The 23,505-nt window shown below is 43.2% G+C and overlaps 1 protein-coding gene across 5 annotated transcripts in view; it reads right to left on the reverse strand.

Annotated features, from left to right (window-relative positions):
* NAALADL2 (N-acetylated alpha-linked acidic dipeptidase like 2) overlaps positions 1-23,505 on the reverse strand; it is a 363,340-nt gene that overhangs the window by 22,195 nt on the left and 317,640 nt on the right. For all 5 annotated transcript variants that reach the window (XM_085854415.1, XM_085854417.1, XM_085854419.1 and 2 more), the window contains 3 exons: positions 10,131-10,226; positions 2,663-2,771; positions 2,005-2,203 (listed from right to left, as the gene is read on the reverse strand). In XM_085854415.1, coding sequence (XP_085710541.1) covers positions 2,005-2,203; positions 2,663-2,771; positions 10,131-10,226 — 404 coding nt within the window. The remainder of the gene's footprint in view (positions 1-2,004; positions 2,204-2,662; positions 2,772-10,130; positions 10,227-23,505) is intronic.

Below are 23,505 nucleotides of genomic sequence, written 5' to 3' on the forward strand. Positions count from 1 at the left end.
GGTTTGGCGGCTTTTCCCGCCAAAACTCATGCCCCTGGCCGAGTGAACGCGTTAAAATAACATTTTTAACAGATTGCAGGGGGATAAAACAGTAAAAATAGGGTAAAAAGTGTTGGCAATTTTAGATAAGGACATTGGGATTGGAGGGGCAGGGGCGTTGTCAAACAAGACAGATAAACGACGCATATATTCTGTAATAACATTATTAATTACTATTCATTTAAGGCAATAAATGCTCGATACAAAGCATTGTTAACCCTCCAGGAGTCATTTCACATCATATATGTATGTATATATATATATATATATATATATATATATATATATATATATATATATATATATATATATATATATATATATATATATATATATATACACGGGCAGGGGTACACGGCGTTGCCGGACTATGCCGGTTCCCTCCTCCCACCATTTCCCCCCCCTTCCTCCCTCCAGACTCCCATCCCAACCCTTCCTTCCTTCCAGCCTCCCTCCGGATTTATATGGTATGACTCAGTCATGGTCAGATTCGAACCGCCGGCCCCACAGACTCTGAGGGGACGCTCAAACCATTACACCACTGAATAAAAAAGGAGTAATGGAGGAGACAATAAAAGTCAGAAAGAGAGGAATTTAAAAGAAAAATTACCCCCGTGTGGGGGTGACGGTCATCTCTATGATGTTTTTTACGATCATAATCGATGAACCGTTGCCAGATATCTCCTAAAATGACAGACTCGATAGGTTTTGAAAATGGCAACTTTCACAACTTTCGTGACCTCGTGACCTTGACCCTGACCTCGAATCCGGGAAAAAATTTGTCGTTGGTTATTACTCATCGACCTCTACCCACATACCAAATTTCATCAAGATCGGAAGTAAAAAGTTTTCTTTGTACCGGGAGGTGTTTTTGACCATCTTCCAGGTTACGTGGCGGCCAAACGGGACGGAAATTCAAAAATCTGTCTGGTTAGATACAAGATAATATTTTTACTATCATAATCAATAAACAGTTGCCGAATATCTTGTAGAATGGCAGACTAGATAGGTTTTGAAAATGGCCATTTTTATAACTTACGTGACCTCGTGACCTTGACCCTGACCTTGAACCCAGACAAAAGTTATATCGTTGTGCAACACTCATCGACCTCGACCCATGTACTAAGTTTCATCAAGATCAGAAAGAAAAATTGTTGACGTACGGACGGACGTACGGACGGACATATGGGCGGATGTACAGACGGACGGACGGACATTTGGTCTGGCTTTATTAGGTCATCTCGGTAGAGATGCCCTAAAAATGAGCAAAAGATACAAGTTTTTCCCTCATATTGACCACCAGATCCCACCCCTCTCCCTCACCAAATCACCTCAAATGCCTTATATCAATCCTAAAGAGTTCCTGCAATAAGAAAAATGATTTTTGGTGACGGTGCATAAAATACTGAAAGTTCAAGGCAACTCATTATTTTAAACAAAATTTCACAATCACCTTTTTCCTTCATCTTTCTTTTGTTTGTCTTTCTGTGAACAATCAAATAATTATTTAACACCACAACATGCCCTCTGGAGCCTTTTGTCTCAGTTGGTGAGCCAGTTTGGTGGTCGATAAGACAACATTTATGAATAAAAATGCATCATGCTCATAGAAAAATATCAGATTCAAAACGGAAAAATGGGCACACGGCTGTTTTTTTTCAACAGCCTCGAGAAATAACAACTTCGGAGTTAAATTTCATTAATATTCCCAATAGTTAGGCAAACACAATAGTTTGCATCAAACTATTTAATGCACATATAATCATATTGATAAATTTTCAGAACATGTTTGGTGACCTGCAACCTGCTCTTTAAGTTTCTGATATCAATGATATTGTAATAACTTCTAAAAAAAACAAAAACATTACAAGTCTCAATGCTGACATGACCAAAAAACAACAACAAAGGGATTCATGACTCCAAGGAATGGAAGTACGACAAAGGAGATTATCTATAAAAACTGACCGGGAGAGACCAACTGGAAGATGAGAGGCAATAAAAGATCTCGATAAACGTTGGAGAGCATCGTTCAACATGCGGAGGCGGAAAAGGGGCCGCTCAGCGGGGTCGTTGGCTGGCCGGTTCATGTCCGACTGCAAGTCCTCAGCTGTAGAGCGCAGCAATTGTGCAATGGTGTGCATTGTGCTGGCATTCATCTGGGGTGCTGGTAGGAGGTGAAAGAAAGAGAAGAAGCTTAGGGAGACAGAGATATGGACATATGGAGATACAGGGAGAGGACAAGGAATCAAGCGCGCGCGCATGCACGCACGCACACACACACACACACCCCTTACAGTTGACCAACCATTAAGCCTTCTCAAGCTCTAAATGAAGCTTAAGCCACAAAAGAAAAACTAAATTACTGATGGCCTGGTTGGGAGTGACTGCAGGAGTTTTAACAACATTCTCCAAATTTACAAGGATGTGGCTGTAAACAAACTTAAATGTGTGAGTTGTCATTCACTTGAACAACTTTTAAATGAAAGGAGTTGGGATTTAGATTGTTTTAAATTCCAGCAACAATCACTGGAATAAAAAGCCAACAAAATAATGGAGAATATCTGAAAGACGAGGAGATATGAGCTGTTGAGTGTTTGATAATGGTCACTCATTCCAAGCACACCCTGCATTTTGAGATCGTTCACATAGTTCTGGACCATCAGAGCCAAGTCGACCACACGAAAGGGCAACACCGGATCGTCAGCCAATCGCAGTGTGGCATAGGCAGCAACCTGGCACATACACACAGAAATTACACTCACAATGTCCATAACATAATCATAACAAGTAAATATGACATAAAAAGTCATAGCCCCCGTTGTTTCAGTAATTTTGTTGTACGGAGTTAAAGGGCTAGCCCATATTTATGTACAACTAAATTGGCCGCCAGTCTACCAGTCGGCCATCTTTGATCAAATCGCAAAGTAAAGTGAGGTACGCGTGTATGTCATCATGTACTGTGCTTGTGCCAAGTTTGAACAAAATCGGACCGTGCATGTATAAGAAATGGTCGGGGACACATTGAAGTAACAAAATGGCCACCAGTCGGCCATGTTGGATCTGATCTTGAAAAAAACATGACATGCTTATGTAAGTCACCATTCATTATCTGTGTGCTAGGTTTGAACAACATCGGTAAATACACGTCTGAGAAATGGTTGAGGACGTGTTCAACACCAATTTTTTTTCAACAACTAAAATGGCCGCCAGTCAGCCAACTTGGATCTCATCTTGAAGTAAAAATGCCATGCATACACAAGCCATCATTCATCATCTGTGTGCCAAGTTAGAATAACATCGGTAAATGCAAGTCTAAGAAATGGTTGAGGACGTGTTCGATACCGCTTTTTCTTTTTTTTTTTTACAACTGAAATGGCCGCCAGTCGGACATCTTTGATCACATCGCAAAACAAAGCGATGTGCATATGTAGACCATCACGTGTTGTCTTTCTGTCAAGTACGAATAAAATCACTCCATACATGTCCGAGATATGTTTGCGGACGCATTCACGGACACAAAAATCGAGACCAAATCCATAAGCCCCCGTTTTTGGACTAAGTCCAACACAGGTTAATGATAATAATAATAATAATAATAATAATAATAATAATAATAGTTCCCTTAAAAGGAACTTCCACACATGAAGCCCTTCGGCCCATAAAAGCCTGCATAATAGTTGCCAACCCGATGGTTGTTTGTCTGTGCTCTATCATTTAAATGCTAAGCCTCAAGCAAGGAAGCAGCACATACCATTTTAAAAGTCTTTTGGAAGATTCGGCTAGGGTTCAAACCACTGACCTCCCAGACTCAGAGGGAACGCTCCAACCATTATGCCACCAAGTATGGTGGGTTAAGCTAGTTAATGATTGTTAACGCATATGTTTGAATTAACAATCATTATCAAGTTAAGCAAATTGTGTTTTGATAAACAAGACGTCCACTCAAAAGAAACTTACAAAAGAAATGAGAATGATCGTGCTTCATAAGCTGAGTATGAGCATCAAAACAATCATGATTATTTTTTGTTGCTCAAGATTGGTTGAAGTAAAAGCTACATTTTAAAGCAAAAACAATTACAGTAAATGCATAATACACTGTTCAAGTAATAATTATTAATAATCTACACTATGAGAGGTTTAGAGGTTTGTCTGTTATATATGTATACTCTATATGTATATACAGTATGTACATGTGAAAATGGCTCCTGGAGGGTTAATAATGCTTTGTTTAGAAAAAATGCTCACCTCCCAAACTTCCGTTTCCCTCCTCTCCCAGTCGAGTCCTCAGTACCCTTTTTTTATTTTTTACATGATCGACCTTTGTCACACACAAGTGCCTCGTACTGGATCTATCTCTATCTCTATCTCTCGTGCCGTCTGTTCCCTGGGTACTCTGGGCATCCCAGAGAAGTCACAACAATGGTCTTTCTTTCTCCTACCCGTCCTCCTTCCCTTCCTTTTCTAGTACTTTCGTTTTATCATTTCACTGCCTGCCCTTAGCCGTGTGCATGTAAAAACAGTAGACAACCCTCGTCCCATTTTTGTACGAGTACCGTGGCATTAACTTGGTGGAACTCTTTTCCGTTGAAATATTTAAGGTAGATGTTTTATAGTCGTTATGATTTTGGAGATGTTGTTTCACAAATGTGAAGTCAATGATCCGAACAGGTAGGAGTTGAAGGTGTTTTATATTCTGGGCTGTAAAGTGGTCGGCAAGAGTACATCCAAGTCCAATTAAGGATAATGACCCATGCATCCGTTCAGAGGTGTCCATTAAAGGATGTTTCATCCTGTCACGTGATAATCCATTGTGCTGTAAGGCAGCCTCCACATGCACAAGGGATCGACCTAAAAAGCCTGCACCAAACAACGTTAACAGACATCATACCAGTGCTTGGAGACACTTAAAGCATGCTGCTGTGCCTAGATCTTTGCACTCCTGGACACTAATACAGACATGTTTTGCAAATGTATATGGGCAGGATATGCTAAAGGTATGCACACTCGCCTCTGAGCTGTCTTGGCTGGATTTGAATCCCGACCCAGCTAAAACTGTAATCCTGGTGTTTCACAGGCAGGATGAGCCATCCCTCAGATGGAGGTTAAACTGGGCATCCCAGCTGCATACGTGGCTAGTTGGAGGTGACGAATAACGGGTTGGTAGGAATCGAAAGTGGGTTCTTATTTTATTTATTAGAATGAGACATGATCGGAAGTGAAGTGATACTACACGCGGAATCCTGGAGGGTGTTAACGTGGCCTTCGGTTGGGTAAAGCTCATGACGTCACACAGCCAATAGACTAGAGTGGTACCTTGCATATCGGCTCGAGGCTGCCACAGGTCTATCAGTGTGTGTATCAATTTTGGCGAGTGGAATGGAAGCAAAACATTGCATTTTAAAAATTGATCATACTTTCGATCCAATGTGGCTTTTCAGAAGCATAACGGGCCAAACCCTTGAAATGCGGGTCACTTGCCATCTATGCATGTGCCGGCATCAGTTGGTGGACGTTAAAGATCCCATCGTGTCCTTCAGGAAGAGTAGGTGAGTTACCTCCAGCACCATGAAACAAATTACAAAATCCTGCCTCGACTGTGGGCATCAAGCAGTCTGGTCTTCTTGGGCATTCCTTGACACCAGGTTACACCGCTTGATATGCCGCAGTGTGGTTACTGTCTGGGCAACAGCTTCTGCACTGTAAAGAAGTTGAACAGGTGGTTTATACGTTTCTTTTGAACGACCATTTTTGAATACAACGGGCAAACAATTCAATTCAGGAATGCATGTGCTGTGATCTGGATCTGTCAGTCATATTCTTACCATGAAGAATAACGTATTGTAGTGATAACTGAACAGATTAAGAGAACATGTCGCTGAAAAGGAGGATAATAATGATTAAAAACCAGAGGGTCACAGTATGTAAGCAAGAGTGCCGGCTCACTAAAAACAGCAGGAATTCTCAGTCCAGAGGAGAAAAGTAAAATAATTTCCTTTGATGTTAAAATGTAATTTTGCCAAACAATAGACAAGTTGATAGATTTTAATGAAGCAATCAGGAAAGCAAAGACAGTCATGTGATATATGTTCATATTGAGTGGTAAAAATCAATAATGATCTTAATGTGAGTGCATTTAATACATTGCTCCCTCCCCGCTTAGTCCGTGTGGTCCGTCAGGCCGCAGACCCACAGATGTCAGTTGTAGGTGCCCAAGGTGTTGATGTCACATGAACACGTGTTGCTGTTCACCAGGATGCATGGATAACTGAATGAAGTGACATCAAAATGTGCACGTGGGTTCTTAGTCCAATGGATCCTGTCAATTACAAAGTGTGTTGCATGGTGGCAAGTCCTGTTCTGCAGAAAGAGGGTCCATTTACTGATCAGAGGTGGACTCTTCAGGCAAATGGCGGTCAGCCAACTTGGGCACAGGGTTATGGAAGTATGCTGCATAGATCATGGCGCTTTACTCCAGAAAGCTTGTTGCCGTGCAAAATGTTCTGGTCATGATTGTAATATTCACTCATGTTTCAAAGGTCAAAGACACTTTAGGGAATGTGAGACTTGGTGCTTACGGGTTTCTTGGGTCAAAACTAAGATCCAGGCTTTTGTTGACATCTTGGATGCTGCAACCTTGTCTGTACCTGTTTGTGGTGAGGATGTTGAGGTCATGGAGAGATTTACTTTCCTTGGCAGTGATATTCATGTCTCTGCTGGCTGTGAGTCAGAGGTCAATAGACGTCTGCGTCGGGCCTGGGGAGTCATGGATTCACTGGATCATGGGGTGTGGCGCTGCCGGTACCTGTGCGGGAGGACGAAAGTCCAAGTCTTCAGGTCCTTGGTGCTTCCAGTCTTGCTCTATGGATGCGAGACTTGGACTCTGACCAGGGATCTGAGACGGAGACTTAATTCCTTTGGTACCAGGTCTCTTCGGAGAATCCTTGGCTATCGCTGGTCAGATTTTGTGTCCAACGAGCGGTTGCTGAGAGAGACTCGGATGAGATTTGTTACCTGCATAGTCCGTGAGCGTCAGCTGTGGCTGTATGGACATGTGGCTCGTTTTCCTGACACTGATCCTGCTCACCAGATTCTCTCAGCGAGGGAGTCTCGTGAGTGGAGGAGGTCAATGGGCCGACCACGTGCCTCGTGGTTGCAGCAGGTTGACCGGCATCTCAAGGAGATGGGGATCGGCCAGTAATCTGCCTGTGGGATGGCCAGACGGAGGCCCCTGGAGTACCGGTGGAAAGTGGATGCAGCGACGCGCTGTTCTGGCACATGCTCCCATACCTGACCTACCTGACCTGAGGCTTGGTGCCAGCACAAAATGCTGGAACACTTTAACTTGGGAGACGTCGTGATCGAGCCCACATCGCATCACATGTAACCATTCTGTTCATGAAAGCATCTCCGTTCAATGTCATAATGACATTTCAGCTTGGTAAAGAGCGTCAAATACTCGTGCTCTGCAAACCTCTTCAATGTATGTTTTCAGGACGAAAGTGTCAATAACTTTTGTTCTCAATGTTTATGAACAGTTGAAGTAAAGCAAGATCTCTCACTCATACGTCATTATCTTCCAAGGCAAAGGCCTTCACTATATCAATGTTTATGACTGTCAATGATAAAGCACCACAATTGCTCATAAAGCACCACAATCGCTCATGGACAAAGTTTTTGGACTTGGTTTCAAATTCACACATTTGACAAAGGATTTCACAAACAGTTTGAAGCTTATCCCAGAAAGCCTGAGAAAATCTCAAAGCTGCCAAAACGTCAGAACTAATGGCACAGACCGCAAAAGGAACTGAAGGTACACTTAGCCGCTGAAGTACTAATCCTTGGTACCGAATCGATTCAGTCGGTCTTACACTCCGAGGAAACACTTTTCACAATACCTTCAAGCCTGATGTTGGCTCAGTGATTAGGGTGGCGGCTTGGGATCCTAGGGTCCTGAGTTCATTTAATACATCAGGGGGTTGACTCAGCCTGTCATCCTTCCGAGGTTGGCGAAATGAGTACCAGTTCCAGTGTGTGTACTGGTAGAGGGGCACTGCATCAGCGACACAGTCGCGCTTCAAGAAATGATAGCTACCCTGGCAGCTAAGCTGCCATACGACCACCACCACAATACCTTCAGATTTCCGAATTGTTGACACCAAAGTGATCCTATCAGGATACCTTCTGTAAATCCCAAAATAATATTTTTGTCATGATTATCGTGAAGTCTGTTTGATAAAAAAAAAAACATTGGTGTCTTCATTTTAATGTCGGTGGACAGAGGTTATGTTTTCACCCGTCTATCTGTGAGCAGGATATCTCAAAAAGTTATGGACGGATTCAGACGAAACTTGGTGGATGAGTTGGATCGGTGGCAAGAACAAGCTGATTACATTTTGGTTCAGGTCCAGATGCAGATCCGGCCTATCAGTGGGATACAAAACATAAACTGTTCAGCCTGGTGGAGGTATGTGCTCCACTGAGTGCAGTTCCAGTCTTACATGCACGTATGACGTATGCATGAAACCTTACGTGTGTATTTGATTGCTCGTCTTATAAATTGCGATCTATGAATGGGGACTCATCATTATTTTGTGTGCAGCATGTGGCTGTGGGTTTGTATCCTTGTTGGGAATATGGCTGTACCGCTGATTGGCTGCTGAAGTACAAACCTTCCATGAGCCCCCAGTAGGTCAGGACAGGAATTTGTAATTTGTTCAGGATGCCGGTGATGGCTCGCCTACTTTTCACGAAGAACACCGTGGGATCTTTAACTGCCTCGAATTAATGCTGGCAGACGGGACACCCGTTTAACATCCATCCGAGGGACGACACACACATATTAATGCCTCGTCCTGCGTGTGAAAAACTGGGATGACAGTTTATAGCTCGGTCGAGATTCAAACCCAGGCTATGCATCTCAAAGGTGAACGTGCATACCTCTGGGGGTATCCTGCCAGCCTGAAAGGGAATGAAAGTCTGCGTTTAAATGAGGGGAACTAAAATCCCTTTTCCTCATCAAAAGCGACAATTTTTCACTGCATTCATGCAAACACGAACAACAATGGCTGTCATCATGGTAAAGTACACATAAGCACAATTACAGGTAAACCTCCATGCTGGCAATTCTGTGGGCAGGTGGCACATTGAGTGTGCTAAATTGAGGAAGATAAGAGGAGGTCGAAAACCCTCACAACTACAAACAAAAGTGTAACATGAACCATTTTGTCGTCATTAGTCAGAAACCTTCGTAAAACTGTCCGCAATAATTATAATTTAATTTATATTAAAAAAAGATGCTTCAAGTTTAATTTTCCTTTTACATAACGAACCGTTTTACTCAGAATGATACTCACCCCTTAAGTCTGTTTAGTACAAAACCGATACAAGTTCTTCCTGTTGTAAATTAAACCATTTTTGTCCCACAGTACCCATATTTCACCTTGGATCGATGGACCTCCAGACTCTCTCTATACTTGGGTGGAACCCCAGGTGTATTGCCAAGTTGTGGTGGTATTACAATTTAAAGATTAATTATAAAACACCATTAAAAAACAATATAATTGAGTAAGCTGTTAAACCCCCCCCCCCCAGTCCCTGGACTTTATTTTCAGTACTATGGAGGGTGGATCCTCCCACCCCCAGCCAAACCCCTCTACCTGAGAAGCTCACACTCAGCGAGATGCAACAGAATGTGTGCTTGTCCGTGGAGCATTAGGCCCGAGCTTAATAGGATCATAATTACCATGCCAAATGAGGGCATTTTAAGTTTTGTTTGCCCAGCGAAGCTTTGTTTAAGAGGAAACATTGTGCTCCACATTGGTCTAAGCAAGAAGGGTAAGTAAGGATGTTAAAGTGGTAAACTGGTGGGCCTGGGTTAAGCCAGTGACCTAAGGGGTTTGAGAAGCGTTTTGGCAGCTTACCTTACAGCTCGAGCACGACGTGGGACTCGACTTTCAAGATCAAAGGAACTGTGACAACGATTTCCTCTCAGTTTGTTGTGGACATTCAGACATTCAATATAAAACAGCAGGAATAATGGCATTCTCGCCAACACCCCCACATCTTATACAGAAACATCGTCACCCTTCAACCTTAGCGAGGCGGGCAAGCTGAGCAGGTGCCGGGGTCAATGTCGTGGTGCTTGGCAGGCCAGCAGCTGGGGACATATTTTCTGACCTTGTGGCTGGCTGGGGGGGGGGGGGAAGGCGGTATAAAGAGAAGGGAAGAATTAGTGTTCGTAGTTATAGTTTGCATATTTCCTTTGTTTAGTCTTTGTGTGATATTATATATAATATGGATATATTTTTAGATTGACAATGTGTGCAACCCTTGTACTCACAGCACAACATCACCCTGAACCTTAACCTCAATAATTGAACTCCCTTTTCTTACACCCCTCCCTCCATTTTGACGTCCTGCCCACACAGTCACTGGCCTTCCCTCTCCACTCCAAGCTGGATAAACCCTCCAACTCCACACTGCAATCATTTATCTCAGCCTTTCCAAATCAGTCAATCTCAACATTTCATATCTCAATAAATTTTTGGGATTCTGTGATTCCAAATCAATCTTTACACCTTCTTTCATTTCTGTGTTCTCCCTAACTCTTCACTGTTGTCTACCCCCTCGCCCCCATTCCCCTACCTCCACCCCTCCCCCCGTCCCTTAATTCACACCAGACTCTCATCCATCATTCTCTTCTCTCTGATCTTTCATTCCCTTGTTTGTTTTGTCCAGGTGTTGCCCTCAGACCCACTGTCAGTACGTTTACCTAGTCTTTCCCTCTGTCAACTTGCTCTTCCATGAGCCAACATCACTTTGTATCCAAGGAATAAAAAAAAACCCACAAAATTAACATCCAAGAAAAGTTTGCACAAATCTCTCATGTGCAGTCATGTGGCTGCTGGTTGCATCATTGGTTAGGGGCACAGCGATGCTGCTGATGCAATGCCCCCATTACCAGTACCATGGTGCTCATTCCGCTGACCTCGGAAAAAACGAAAGGCTGAGTCAACCCCACCTGGTGTTAAATCAGCGGTGAACGGTGCTCGAACTTAGGACCCCAGGATCCCAAGCCACCCTAACCACAAAGCGATCGCCAAGATAGCCAGCCTGAATGGTCCATCTTAAGACACCTTTTAAAGCTCATCACATGAAATACGTAAATCCATAAAACAGTGCATTGCTTTATGCTAAATGGCAGAGTCCTAATAGTCATATTACATTTAATTTACCCATAGTCATTCACTATTTTAGTCCCTTTTGCGGAGTACATGAAACAACTCCTTTTTGGATGATAAGGTGCTTTCTCCTCGGTTAAGGCAGAAAGGGTATATTACAAAAAAACTGATAATGCAAGCTTACAAAGAGTTTCCCAGACAGCCTTCAATTCTTACCAGGCACTTCTTCATCCCTGACAAGAGATCACGCTAAAGATGTAATGACTTACACAGCTCTGACGCTGGACGTACTGCGTACATGGGGAAGGGATTTGGTTTTGATGCTTCAATAACAAAGTTAAATGAAGCCTGACAAAATAGATTGTAAGGTAAAAATACAGGAAAGAAAATGATAAAATCACCAACTGCCAAAGTGGACACGGGCTGGTTTGACAAGGGAAAGGTAATCACCAAAATTCTGAGAACCGCAGAGCGGGGAGAGCAATTTCAGCTGCAGATAGAATAATTTGACCCAGAGAACGAAAAACCACGTAAATGTTGAGAAATGAAGGACTTGGAGACTTTCCAACCCTTAATCGTTATTCTTTTTTTTTCCACGAAACACGGCGTTTGTGCGTTCTTGTGTCCTCCATTCTGCAAACGGGGCTGGGAGGATAGTCTAGAGGCATTTATCGTCACCTTTGAACTGTCCAGGCTGGGTTTGAATGCTGACCCAACTATAAAATGTCATCCTGGTGTTTCGCAGGGAGCGAGAGGCATCAATACGTGTGCCGCCCCTTGGAAGGTCGTTAAGCTGGGCATCCCATCTGCTTGAATTTAGTTGGTGGATGTTAAACATCCCACATAGTCCTTCGCATAGAGTGGGTGAGCTAACATCAGCAGCGTGGCCAAATTGCAAATTCCTGCTCTGACATACAGGGGGGCACTGCATCAGCGGTACAGGTGCTCTCCCAGCAATGATGCAAACAGCAGCCACTGGCTGTATCTGGAATGAAAATGAACTCTAATTCCTACAATTCTGGTGATTATGGTTTCTCTCATCTATAAACTTTTTCTAATGGCAAATGGAAGATATTTTAGACCAGTAACCTCAGTAATAACCAAGTTTGTGTGTCGTCATGTGTATGGTGAACACTTCAGGTCAGGTCAGGTATGGGAGCATGTGCGGGAGCAGCGCGTCGCTGCATCCACTTTTCGCCGGTACTCCAGGGGCCTCTGTCGGGCCATCCCCCAGGCAGATTCCAGGCCCATCCCCATCTCCTTGAGATGCTGATCAACATGAGGCACGTCGTTGGCCCATTGGCCTCCTCTACTCATGAGGCTCACTCGCTGAGAGAATCTGGTGAGCAGGATCAGCGTCAGGAAAACGAGCCACATGTCCATACACCCGCACTTGACGCTCACAGACTATGCAGGTAACAAATCGCATTTGAGTCTCTCTCAGCAATTACTCATTGGACACAAAGTCCGACCAGCGGTAGCCAAGGATTCTCCGAAGACACCTGGTACCAAAGGAATTAAGTTTCCGTCTCAGATCCTTGGTCAGAGTCCAAGTCTCACATCCGTAGAGCAAGACTGGAAGCACCAAGGACCTAACGACTCAGACTGTCATCCTGCACAGGTACTAACAGTGCCACACAGCATGATCCAGTGAATCCGTGACTCTCCAGGCCTCACACAGATGTCCATTGACTTATGGCTCAGAACCAGCAGAAACATGAACATCACTGCCAAGGAAAGTGAATCTCTCCACGACGTCAACATCCTCACCACAAACAGGCACAGACAGGACACCAGCATCCAAGATGTCATTGAAAGCCTGGATCTTAGTTTTGACCCAGGAAACCCGTAATCCCAGCGGCTCTGTCTGCTCATTCATCACCTCAAGGGCCCCAAAAAGGATATCCAGAGTCTCCGCAAAGATGACTGTATCATCTTCGAAATGAAGGTCAGACATCTTGACATTCGCAAACGATGCACCGCAGCTTGATCACTCCGACATCCTCCCCAGAATCCAGTCCATACAAGTGCTGAAAAGTGTGGGGGCCAGTACACACTCCTGATGAACTCCAGTAACAACTGGAAATAAGTCGGAGATGGTACCACCACATCTCACAGCACTCTCCGTCCCAACATATAGTTCAGACATCAGATTGATCAGTTTTGGTGGCACCGTACAAATCCTCAAGAGGGCATCGCGATTCACTGAATCAAACGCTTTACAGAGATCAACATATGCTGCAAGCAGCCTCTGGTGAAACTGTCGACTGCTTTCAGTGAGGACCTGAAGGGCAAGGATACGGTCAATTGTTAACCTCTTTGGTGTAAAGCCTCAATGCTCTAGGCGCTGGTGTTCAAGCAGATGGTGGTGAACCCCATCAATAATTAACCGAGCAAAGACCTTGCCCGGCACTGAGAGGAGCATCACCCCTCGTTAGTTGTTGCAGTCCTGGCGATCACCCTTCCCTTTCCAGAGAGGGACAACAAGGCCCCGATTCCAGTCAGTTGGGATGATGCCTGTGTTCCAGGCAGAGCACAGAATTGCATGCAAAGGCATGAGTACAGCATTTCCACCAGCGTTGAGAAGTTCAGTGTGGATGCCTCAGATCCCAGAAGCTACACTCCATTTCAACAGGTTCACCGCAGCCTGTGTTTCCACAAACGAAAGTGGACAACGGTTGCTTGGAGGGTCAAAAATGGGGACAGTAACACCCCTGACATCCAACTCAACAGCTGGTGGATCAGCCTGGTACAGCGGCTCACAGTAACCGGCCCAGCGGGTCTTCACTTCGGACTCCTCTGTCAAAAGCCTCCTACCCTCTGCTCTAACTGCAGTACACCGAGGGACAGGCTTGGAGGAACGCAATGTGCGAATTCCCCTATAAGCAGGACGAGAATCACTTGACCACAGGTGATGCTCTACTCCATCACAGATTCCTCACGTATAGGCCTCCTTGTCCACCCTCAGCACACGGACAGTTTTATGCCTCAACTCCCTGAATAGCTCAGCTCTGCCATTAAGCCTGGCCCTGCAAGTCTGCTCAATGGTATTCAGTTGGCCCTTGAGAGAGAAAAAAAAAATCTTTTTCACCCTCCAGTGAGTTCCAAGGCATCCACTGGCAACTTCAAGGATGGTGGTCTTGAAGGCACTCCACAGATCTTCAGGATTCCCCAAAGCACACAGACCCACCCCCCCCCCAATTCCCCACTCAGCCCATTTGCAAACTCCTCAGCCACCCTCTCATCCTTGAGCTTGCGAGCATCCAGCCTAAACTGGGATAGTACCATTCTCCCAGATTCAAGCTGCAACTTCAGAGTTGCTACCACAAGCATGTGGTCGGTATTGAGGAACTGAGCACTCCGGTAGACTGTGCAGTTTTGAATCATCCTCCAGCGAACATCAGTGTGCACATGGTCAATCTCCTTGGCCACACCACCAGCATTGGAATACCAAGCCAGTGATGAGCCTCTGGGTGCAAAAACCATGAACCAGCCACCCTAAGTTCATGACTTCTTGCAAAGTCAAGGAACTTGGTGCTCTTCTGGTTCACAGTCCCAGACCCATGAGGACCAACACATGTCTCACAACCATCCCTCTCAGTTCCAGTTGATACAGTGAAATCCCCCAAGACTAGAAGAGTATTCCGCCTGGGGCACTGATCAACCACAGACTCGAGCATGGCATAGGATGCGGCTTCATGGTGAGATTACTCTCCTCAGTCGGAGCAGATACAGAAACCAGGGAAATGACACCCAATGTGTGATGAATCCCTAGTCTCATAATATGCTCGTTGACTAGTGCTACCTCAATTATCATTGGAGTCAGTTTAATGGACAAAGCTACGGCAACTCCTTGGGTATGGTAACCATCAGAGCGACCAGACCAATCGTAGGTGTAACCACCCACCATTATCTCGCCACTATCCGGTCTCCGAACCCTAGAGAGTGCTGCAATAGTGATGTTTAAATGCTTGAGCTCAGATGATAACAGAAACAGGTGATCATCCCTCTCTTTGGGCTGACATTCCTGGCACCCACCTGAAGGGACAGCCTCAGGTTAACCCAAGGAGACCGCCGTCTGGTGGACGACACCTCAGCACCACCCCGACACACACTACCGCAATCTGAACTGGGAAGGTTACCCTGTGGTTTTCCTCCTCTCATCAAAGAGTGGGGGTCCAAAAAGCTTTCCCTCAATCCCGTCATCAGGTGAGCTACTCTGTGGAGGGCAGCTGCACAGGAGGTAATGTCATGGAGTGAGTTTTCGATTTTCTTTGTTTTTCTTGTGTTTTGTGGAGTGAAGGGTGTTACGGTGGCCAGAATGCAAATCTTGCCATGAAACTCCTAAAAAAAAGTAACCCAACTGGAGGAAGACGTCTGCAGACACAGTTGGGCACTAAAACTGGAGAAAAACTGGAGAAAAGAGCACCCGCAAAGATATAATTGAGTGGAGATACAAGAGGCTGCATAAAGTGAGATTCCAGGAAAACAAAAATATAATTTCCAATCATGAAAAGGCACTTTGTTGCTGCAAGTTCTGCACAGAGTAAGAACAAACAAATACATTGTTGTTTAATTCATAACACCATCAGGATCAGTAGATGAGAGAAAGTCGGTGTCATAACCTTAAACTGTCTTTGGCAAAATTTTCAAGAGTCTTGATGTTAGTGTGTGGAATACAGGGTCGTTATGGAAGTGTAAGGCCAGAGGATGGACCGTGGGTTAGAGTAGGGTAAATATTTTTTGCCTTAACAAGTCTTTCACATTTATGTGAAGTTATCCTGTTTTTGTACGCTGTTGGAAGGTGGTGTTGTGTGTGATGGAGGAAAACTGGGTTAATGGCACCACATGATCTGTCCTTCCTGAAGAGCCAGTGAGGGGCAGGCAAGCAAAGGTTTAGGGACTCCCGAGAGGATCATTAATATGAGGTAGTGCCAGTGCTGCACTTAATTCTGCTCTCCTGTCCTTGCGTATGTGCTTCCCCAGCGTCTGCGCTTCCCCAGCGTCTGTGCCTCCCCAGTGTCTGCGCCTCCACCTTCCCTGCGTCTGCGCCACCCCCAGCGTCTGCACCACCCCAGCATCTGCGCCTCCGCTGTGTCTGTGCCCCGAGAGGACCCTCCCACTGTGGCAGCAATGCAGTGTACTCGTAGTCGCGTACCACGGGCACGGAGTGTCACAACTGGCCAGAACCACAGGCCGTGACCTGATTGAGCCAACAGCAGGAGGCCTCCGTGTTCATCGCTACACGATGTTACGTGAGGGGCAAGAGTAATTGGGAGGGAGGAAGAAGTCCTATTTGAGACTGTGCACTTTTTTGCCTTGGATGGTCCATGAAGCCAGACACTCTTTTTCTGGGGACACTGAGATACTTCACCGCTGTACCACAATGTCTGTCCGGTACAGACCTGTCCTACTTTTCTGCTATCCCCAAAGAGACATTTGAGCCTTTTAAGAATTCTTGCAAGGTTTGTGTGGGAGAAGGTGTGTGAGTGTGTCTGGGACCCAACGTTTTCATTTGTAACACAAAGGTTTATTATCCCCCCCCCCCCCCGGAGGGAGGGAGCGGGATATTGTTATCGTCCAGTTTGTTTGTTACTTGGCGAAATCTTCGATTTTGTCAAGTATGTTGGTCTGTTCTGTTTGTTGCTTTGTTTGTTTGTCCGGTCGTCTACAGCCCAAACGGCTGGACCAGTCGTTCTTAAATTTTTACACCTGATGGCCAATCCACCTGAGACGGTCCGCGTCCAAACCCCGTCTTAATCGGACTAAACGTCACGATGCGACGTCACACAACATGAAAACACATTTTTTGACATAACTCAGTTTCCGGTTGACGCCAAATTAAACTTCATTCAAATATCTAAATGCATCTTATTACAAATTACGCAGAGTTTTTGCTAGCGCACGACGTCAAAGTTTTGCCTATTGATGTCATTTTAAAAAATATTTACGCTCGTGTGCAGCCGAAACTACTGAAGTAACCGTTCTCAAATTTTAACATGTGATAGCCAATCTTGCTGAAATAGTCTGGGATCAAATCACGTCATAATCACACTTAACGTCACGACGTTACGTCAAAAAGGTGAAAACAAGCTTTTGAAAATAACTCAGTGACCGGAAGTTGTAGCGACTTCCTGTTGCCGCCAAAACAAACTTCAATGGAATATCTAAATGTTTTAAAATGCGTGTTTAGTACAAATTACGCATAGTTTTCGCAAGCGTATGACGTCAAAGTTTTTAGCTATTGGCGTGATTTAAAAAAAATTCTATTCGTTCTACACGTCACAATTCTTAACCGATTTGGATGAAATTTTAACAGCTGATAGAAATCCACAGTGCAAAAAGATATGTGACTTTTGGTGATGTTGAAGATCAGGATCTGGATTCTGCATCACTTTATATTATCGCCCATTATAAACCAATGGGGAATTTTGTGAATTACACATGGCTATTTCTCAAACAGTTTTGCACTTATTATATTGAAACTTATACTGTCTATTTATGCATGTAATATTAACATGTGTACAAAGTTTGATCGAAATTGACCAAAGGTCAAGGTCAGGGTCACCCAAAACATGAAACACACGTATAAAATATACATTTTTGTTTTACAACATATTTCAAACCTGATAACGGGATCGTAAAGCTGGTTGAAAAGCAATGTTCCTAGGTATTTTCAAATATTTTCTACGATCAGAATGAAGGCAACAAGCACCGATGATAAGTTGTTGAATGTCACATGGTGGCTTTAAATGAGTTGTGAAAATTTTCAATCTGCTGCCGTTACCATGACAACGCGCGCCTGATAATTGTTATTTGTGACGTTGCGTCATTTTATGAATGTACGAACAAATAAACAGCACACATTCCATGAAATTACAGCTTGGACCACTACACGGAAAGGTCAACTAATTCGCCAAGTGTCGTGCTAAGCACGATTTTTCATTTGTTTGTTTGTTTGTCTGTCTGTTAGCAACTTTACGGAAAAACAACTTGAGCAAACACTATCAAATTTAATCCACAGGTGGGCAATGAACCTTGGACGACCCCATTAACTTTGGGTCCAATTGGATCAAAGGTCAAGGTCAAGGTCACGAAAAGATCAAAATCGTTTTTCGCTCATAACTTCATCAAAAATGATGTGATTTACTTCAAACTAAGCTTATAGTGAACCTTATTCTATTTCTCACTTATAATCCTACCCATTCCTATAGTGAAAAATGCATATTTGTGAAGATCGGTAGGGTCCGAAGTTTTGGGGGTCATGGTCATCGGTCAAAATTAGAAATTTTCCATTAAAACATGGTTACGAAAATACAACTTTATTGGGAAATGGCTGGCTCAAACACTGTCAAATTGTATCCACAGGTGGGTAATCAACCTCCGACGACCCCATTAACTTTTGGGTCCAATGAGGTCAAAGGTCAAGGTCAGGTCACGAAAAGGTCAAAATCTTTTTCGCTCATAACTTCGTCAAAAATGGTTTAATTGACTTCAAACGAAAACTAAAACATTTCTTATAATCAACATTCAGGTTAAGGATATATCAAATTTCAATTTGATCCCCAAAATAACTTTATGCCTTAAATGGGCGGGATTTGTTGCGCCTGGTTTATTTATTATTTTCGTCTTTCGTGTGTCTGTCTTCCCACTTGATCCATCTGCACATATGTCTCATGGCTGAGTCTTTATTATTTTACTTCACAATAAATACTCAAGAATTGCAGGCATGCACAGTCTTACAAAATAAATTCATGTTGTTGAAAGACTATGCGTGCCTGCTCTGCAATTTGCCTCCCATACTTTGCTCGATTAGGTATTTTGGCATTCGGTGGGGAAACCGTAAATCAAGTTAAAATCCTGGTAACCATCACGGGGTTATCCCACGCTCAGAATAAGTTCCACTGACTGCGGGAAAAAAAGAGACATCACAAAGATGGTGCTGACCAGTACCCAGAGTGCCCCGGGAGGTTGCATTACTTTCTGCAAAGTCAGTGGTCATGTTCTTCTGAAGTCAGGTCCGTTGTTGTCTCACGTATGTGTCTGCATGGATGTGTGTCTATTTTAATAATCACTCTTACTTTAAAAAAAACAAAAAACATTTTCATGTCACAATTCAAACTTGTGCTCCAACTCTCAAGCACGACCAAAGCACATCCTTTGGTAAGTTTCTGCACTTCTACATGTATAGAAATGCAAAGTTGGCAAGGACTTGAAAACACCAAAAAAAAAAAACAATTGTTCGATGCTGAAAATTTGTGTAATGATCTCATCTTCCTTGCCCATTTTACACAGGATGTGACATCAATGCTTGTCAAGTCATTCTGGGTAAAACCAAGATGGTAACCAACATCGTCATATATATGTTGTTGAACAGAGGTGTCTCATTCAATGATTTATGTGGAACTTCAAACCAGCCAAAATTCACAGCAAACTGAAAAACTCAAAATGACCTGAGAAATGGTGAGGAATCTTAATATAAGGTCCTGATGCAGATCCGGCCTATCAGTGGGATACAAAAAGTAAACCGTTCAGCCTGGCAGAGGTATGCGCTCTACCGAGTGCTGTTCTAGTTATGATTTGTAATACTGCCTCACACTGGGAGTAGTGTAATGTGCCATACATATTTACATTGAGAGAATTGGGGTCCCCCCGCACCCTAAACTCCTCGGACTATTAATGGTTTTTATTTTTTTTTATTTTTACCCCCTAAAACCTGCTCGTGCACACACCAAGTACAATCACCAGTTTTCAAGTCGTTTGGTCCAGTGGTTCAGGAGTGCATAGAAGTCAAACAAACAAACAAACACTTCCCCATTTATAGAATAAAGGATTCAGATGAACCTTGGACAATCAAACTACAGCACAAGAAAGGAATTATTACAATAGAGATGAGATCATCGACCTATTTCTGCAGCTTATGTCACGTGCCACCTGGTACTGCTGAATGCTGATTGGCTATTGACTTGTCTTTACAAAGTCAAAGTGTTTCTGAGATTGAAAAAAAATACCTATTTTTTTAATTTATTTAAATCAAGGTCTCAAACTTAAAATTTGTTTAATGACATTCAGTTACAATGACACGACATCTGTTATGCCTTCAGAGTAGGAATGTGAGGAATGACGATGATAACCCTGACTATATATTTTCACCATCTGGTGATTTCTCACAATAAATTCTGTGACAAGTCCAAGCTCTTTACCTACCCAGTGAATCTCTCTTTCAACACCTTCAAAGTGTAACTTTTTTCAGCCAACACGAGTTTATATTTCCGGTGAGAGGCTGTCTTGCATTTCAAATTATCTGGATATTCCTTACTGGAAGGCATTCCATTGATTGATGCTTCATTTTAGGTTAAAGTTCTGAAACCAGGATTCATGCATGACCTGTGACAACGCAGGAGAGCAGCTATGAACTACTGGCCTACTGCTCTACTGCTGTCATCTATTACAATTTAGTGACTGGGCATTATGTTTCTTCATGTTGGAGTTTACACATAAACAGTATAATGTTAATACAAAGATATCATGATATGTCAATGTACTTTTATGTGAATTTGCAATAACATTGGTACATTATGCTAAATGACCATAGTAAGTGGGATTCAAACATTGGATCCTCATATCATGGATGTGCTAAGTGACCGACACGTTATTTGTTCAAGTCATGAAGTACACCCTTCTACCCCATAATCTTTACAATTGCCATCTCTCTTTTAGCCATGCAGCCTTTGTGTAAATGGCAGATAATGCGACAGCCACTGATACAAAAAAGACAACTGAAGTCGAAATGACTAATCGTAATCTTTGTCCCATCGGTATTGTGAGCGAGAAATTATAAATCGCTCATTGTGAATCACTCACTTCATGCAAGAAGTAAAATCCTCGAAATGCGATACATGTTTGATCAAACAAACGCTGGGGAATTAAAATGGTCCAAAAATAATAGAGCGGAGTTAATGAATGCATACAGATAACAATGGTTGTGAAAGGAACAAGCAAACAGAGAGAAAGCTACAAGGATGGGCTCGGCACGGATGAACATGGCAGACAATCAATATATTGCTTCAGAGTCAATTATAATCGCTTAATGCTACAATGCATAAACACCCACTGGCTCGGCGTACGCCTGTTCGAGCTCGTGGGGGAGCGGATGGAGAATCATGGAACGAGATACGTTTTGTAATCTTACTTGGAGAATGTGCAGTTATACAAGAAAATTCGACCAAGAAAATTGGGAATTCCAGGGTTAAACACTGAGATCCCATGAGGTAATGAAGCTTGTAATTGTTTCCGTTTTGGATTACTCATCGAAGCTACTTTGTGGAGTTATGCATTACATCATCTTGTTCCTTTTTGTTGCTTCATGTTCATTGTGTGGATTTATAAAGGATGACCAGCTGTTTTTTCAAGAACAAATCTCCATGACCACCATCGGAATTGCTAAAAAAAAAAAAAAATCGAACTTGCATGCAAAATTACGAGCACGCGATGAGCCGGATATGATGAAGTTTCATTATGGGGAAGAACGCACATGCAGCCGGTTATGAGGGCAAAAGGGGGTTTGGGGAGGGGGGCAAAGATACACAGCCATGGTTCCCAATATGGTCCGTCGTTATAACCTTGTAAGAGGCTGGAAACGAGTGTGAACGATCCCCAAATTTGAAGCCAGATTGGACTATTGATAGGGAAAAAGCCTGTGAGATTCTGTGAGATCACATATCGAGCATCGTAGATCGAGCACAGGGACTCAGAGGAATCTTGAGGAGGGCAAAGAAAGCAGAGAATGAGAGAAACCTGAATCATAGGAGACCTGCTAAGGCTGCCCAAAGTCAGGAATGTGAGCAAGCAGTGCTGGCATGAAATCCAGGTGAGATTAAGCACCACATGTTGCCTTTGTGCCGTGCTGTGGCTGTACTGATGGAAAATCTGTGCTTTCTCCATGTCTTATTCTGTTGTTCCTCACTCACTCAGCACTCAGCATTTCAGGACATCAGATTCAACAAATAGTGAGTTAAACTAGATCTGTTCTGCTCTTGACCTCTCTGCCTACCTGGCATTCAGTCCACATCTGTTACTGTGCATTGTGATCAACAACAGCTGAAAACAAAGAACAGACCTCCAAAATTGTATCTCCTTTTCTTCATCCACACGTTTTGTGTTCTCTGTTTCATTTGGGTAATTTGTTACGATTTGTGACTGTACGTGCCGGAAAGATAAAAAAAAAAAATGTACAGTGCTGGTGAACAAACAACTGGTGCGATTCAAAGTAACTGAAATTCATGTATCAAAAGCTTAAGTGTGATCAAGTATTGACCAAGGTACGATTCATTACAGGTACTATAACATGGACAAGTTTTAATAAAATAAAATAGTTAATAGTTTTATAACTTCACCGGCTCTGCTCGTTGTTCTGTGCAAGTCCTTGTAACAAGGTTGGTTATCGAAACAGGGTAAATTGATGTGTACGAAGGCAATGCTAATCTGCTCGACTGATCCTGCGATTGTACCACAGCAAGCGGGAAATTTTAGACCAAGACCATCAGAGACACGGCATACCCTTCCCTGAGATAATCATGCAGTTTGGAGTTTGGAAGAAAAAAAAAAACATACTGAGAAAGGAAACATTTTAGCAGGAGTTCTGAAAACAAGAAAAAAAAATATATAAACTCCACTTTTTACACATTAGAAAGAAAATGGAGGGGGAGAATGTGAGAGGAGGGTTTCTCTCTTTCACCATACTAACTTAGACCTCATTCATCTGGGTCATTTTGGTTACATGCAATTTCGTTCTGATTTATAATCAGCCAACATCAAATTAACATATCAATTGGACAATTGCGATGGGATGTGGTGATCATCTGGGTTTTTTTTTTTTTTGGTCTCTTTATTCTTATTTCTAAGTATCTTGAAGTAATTGAACCTCACAATTTTCTGCACCTTGCATAAAACTTCATCGATTGGCAAATAACATAACCACCGAATTAAAGGTGTTCCGACATTGCACTGACACCAATCCACATCATTACCCGTGCCGATACTGCACCAAGATTGCTAACTTAATCACATCTTATCACTGCCATACAGAGGAGGCATAACCATTTTAAACGACTTGGCAACATCAACAATCAGTAAGCCTTTGTAACACTCATGTTTCACAAAACTGAACTACGCTCCATAAATAACGTGCAACCGTAATCTATATATTAAAGCAGCGGCAGTTATCTGTCTGTCTGTCTGCCACGCCACGTCATTACATCTGGGACGTCATTACGGCGTAGGACGG

The sequence above is a fragment of the Eptatretus burgeri genome, chromosome 14 (genome assembly GCF_056783735.1).
Source record: "Eptatretus burgeri isolate ZD-2024b chromosome 14, Ebu_testis_v1, whole genome shotgun sequence".
NCBI classification, from domain to species: Eukaryota; Metazoa; Chordata; class Myxini; order Myxiniformes; family Myxinidae; genus Eptatretus; species Eptatretus burgeri.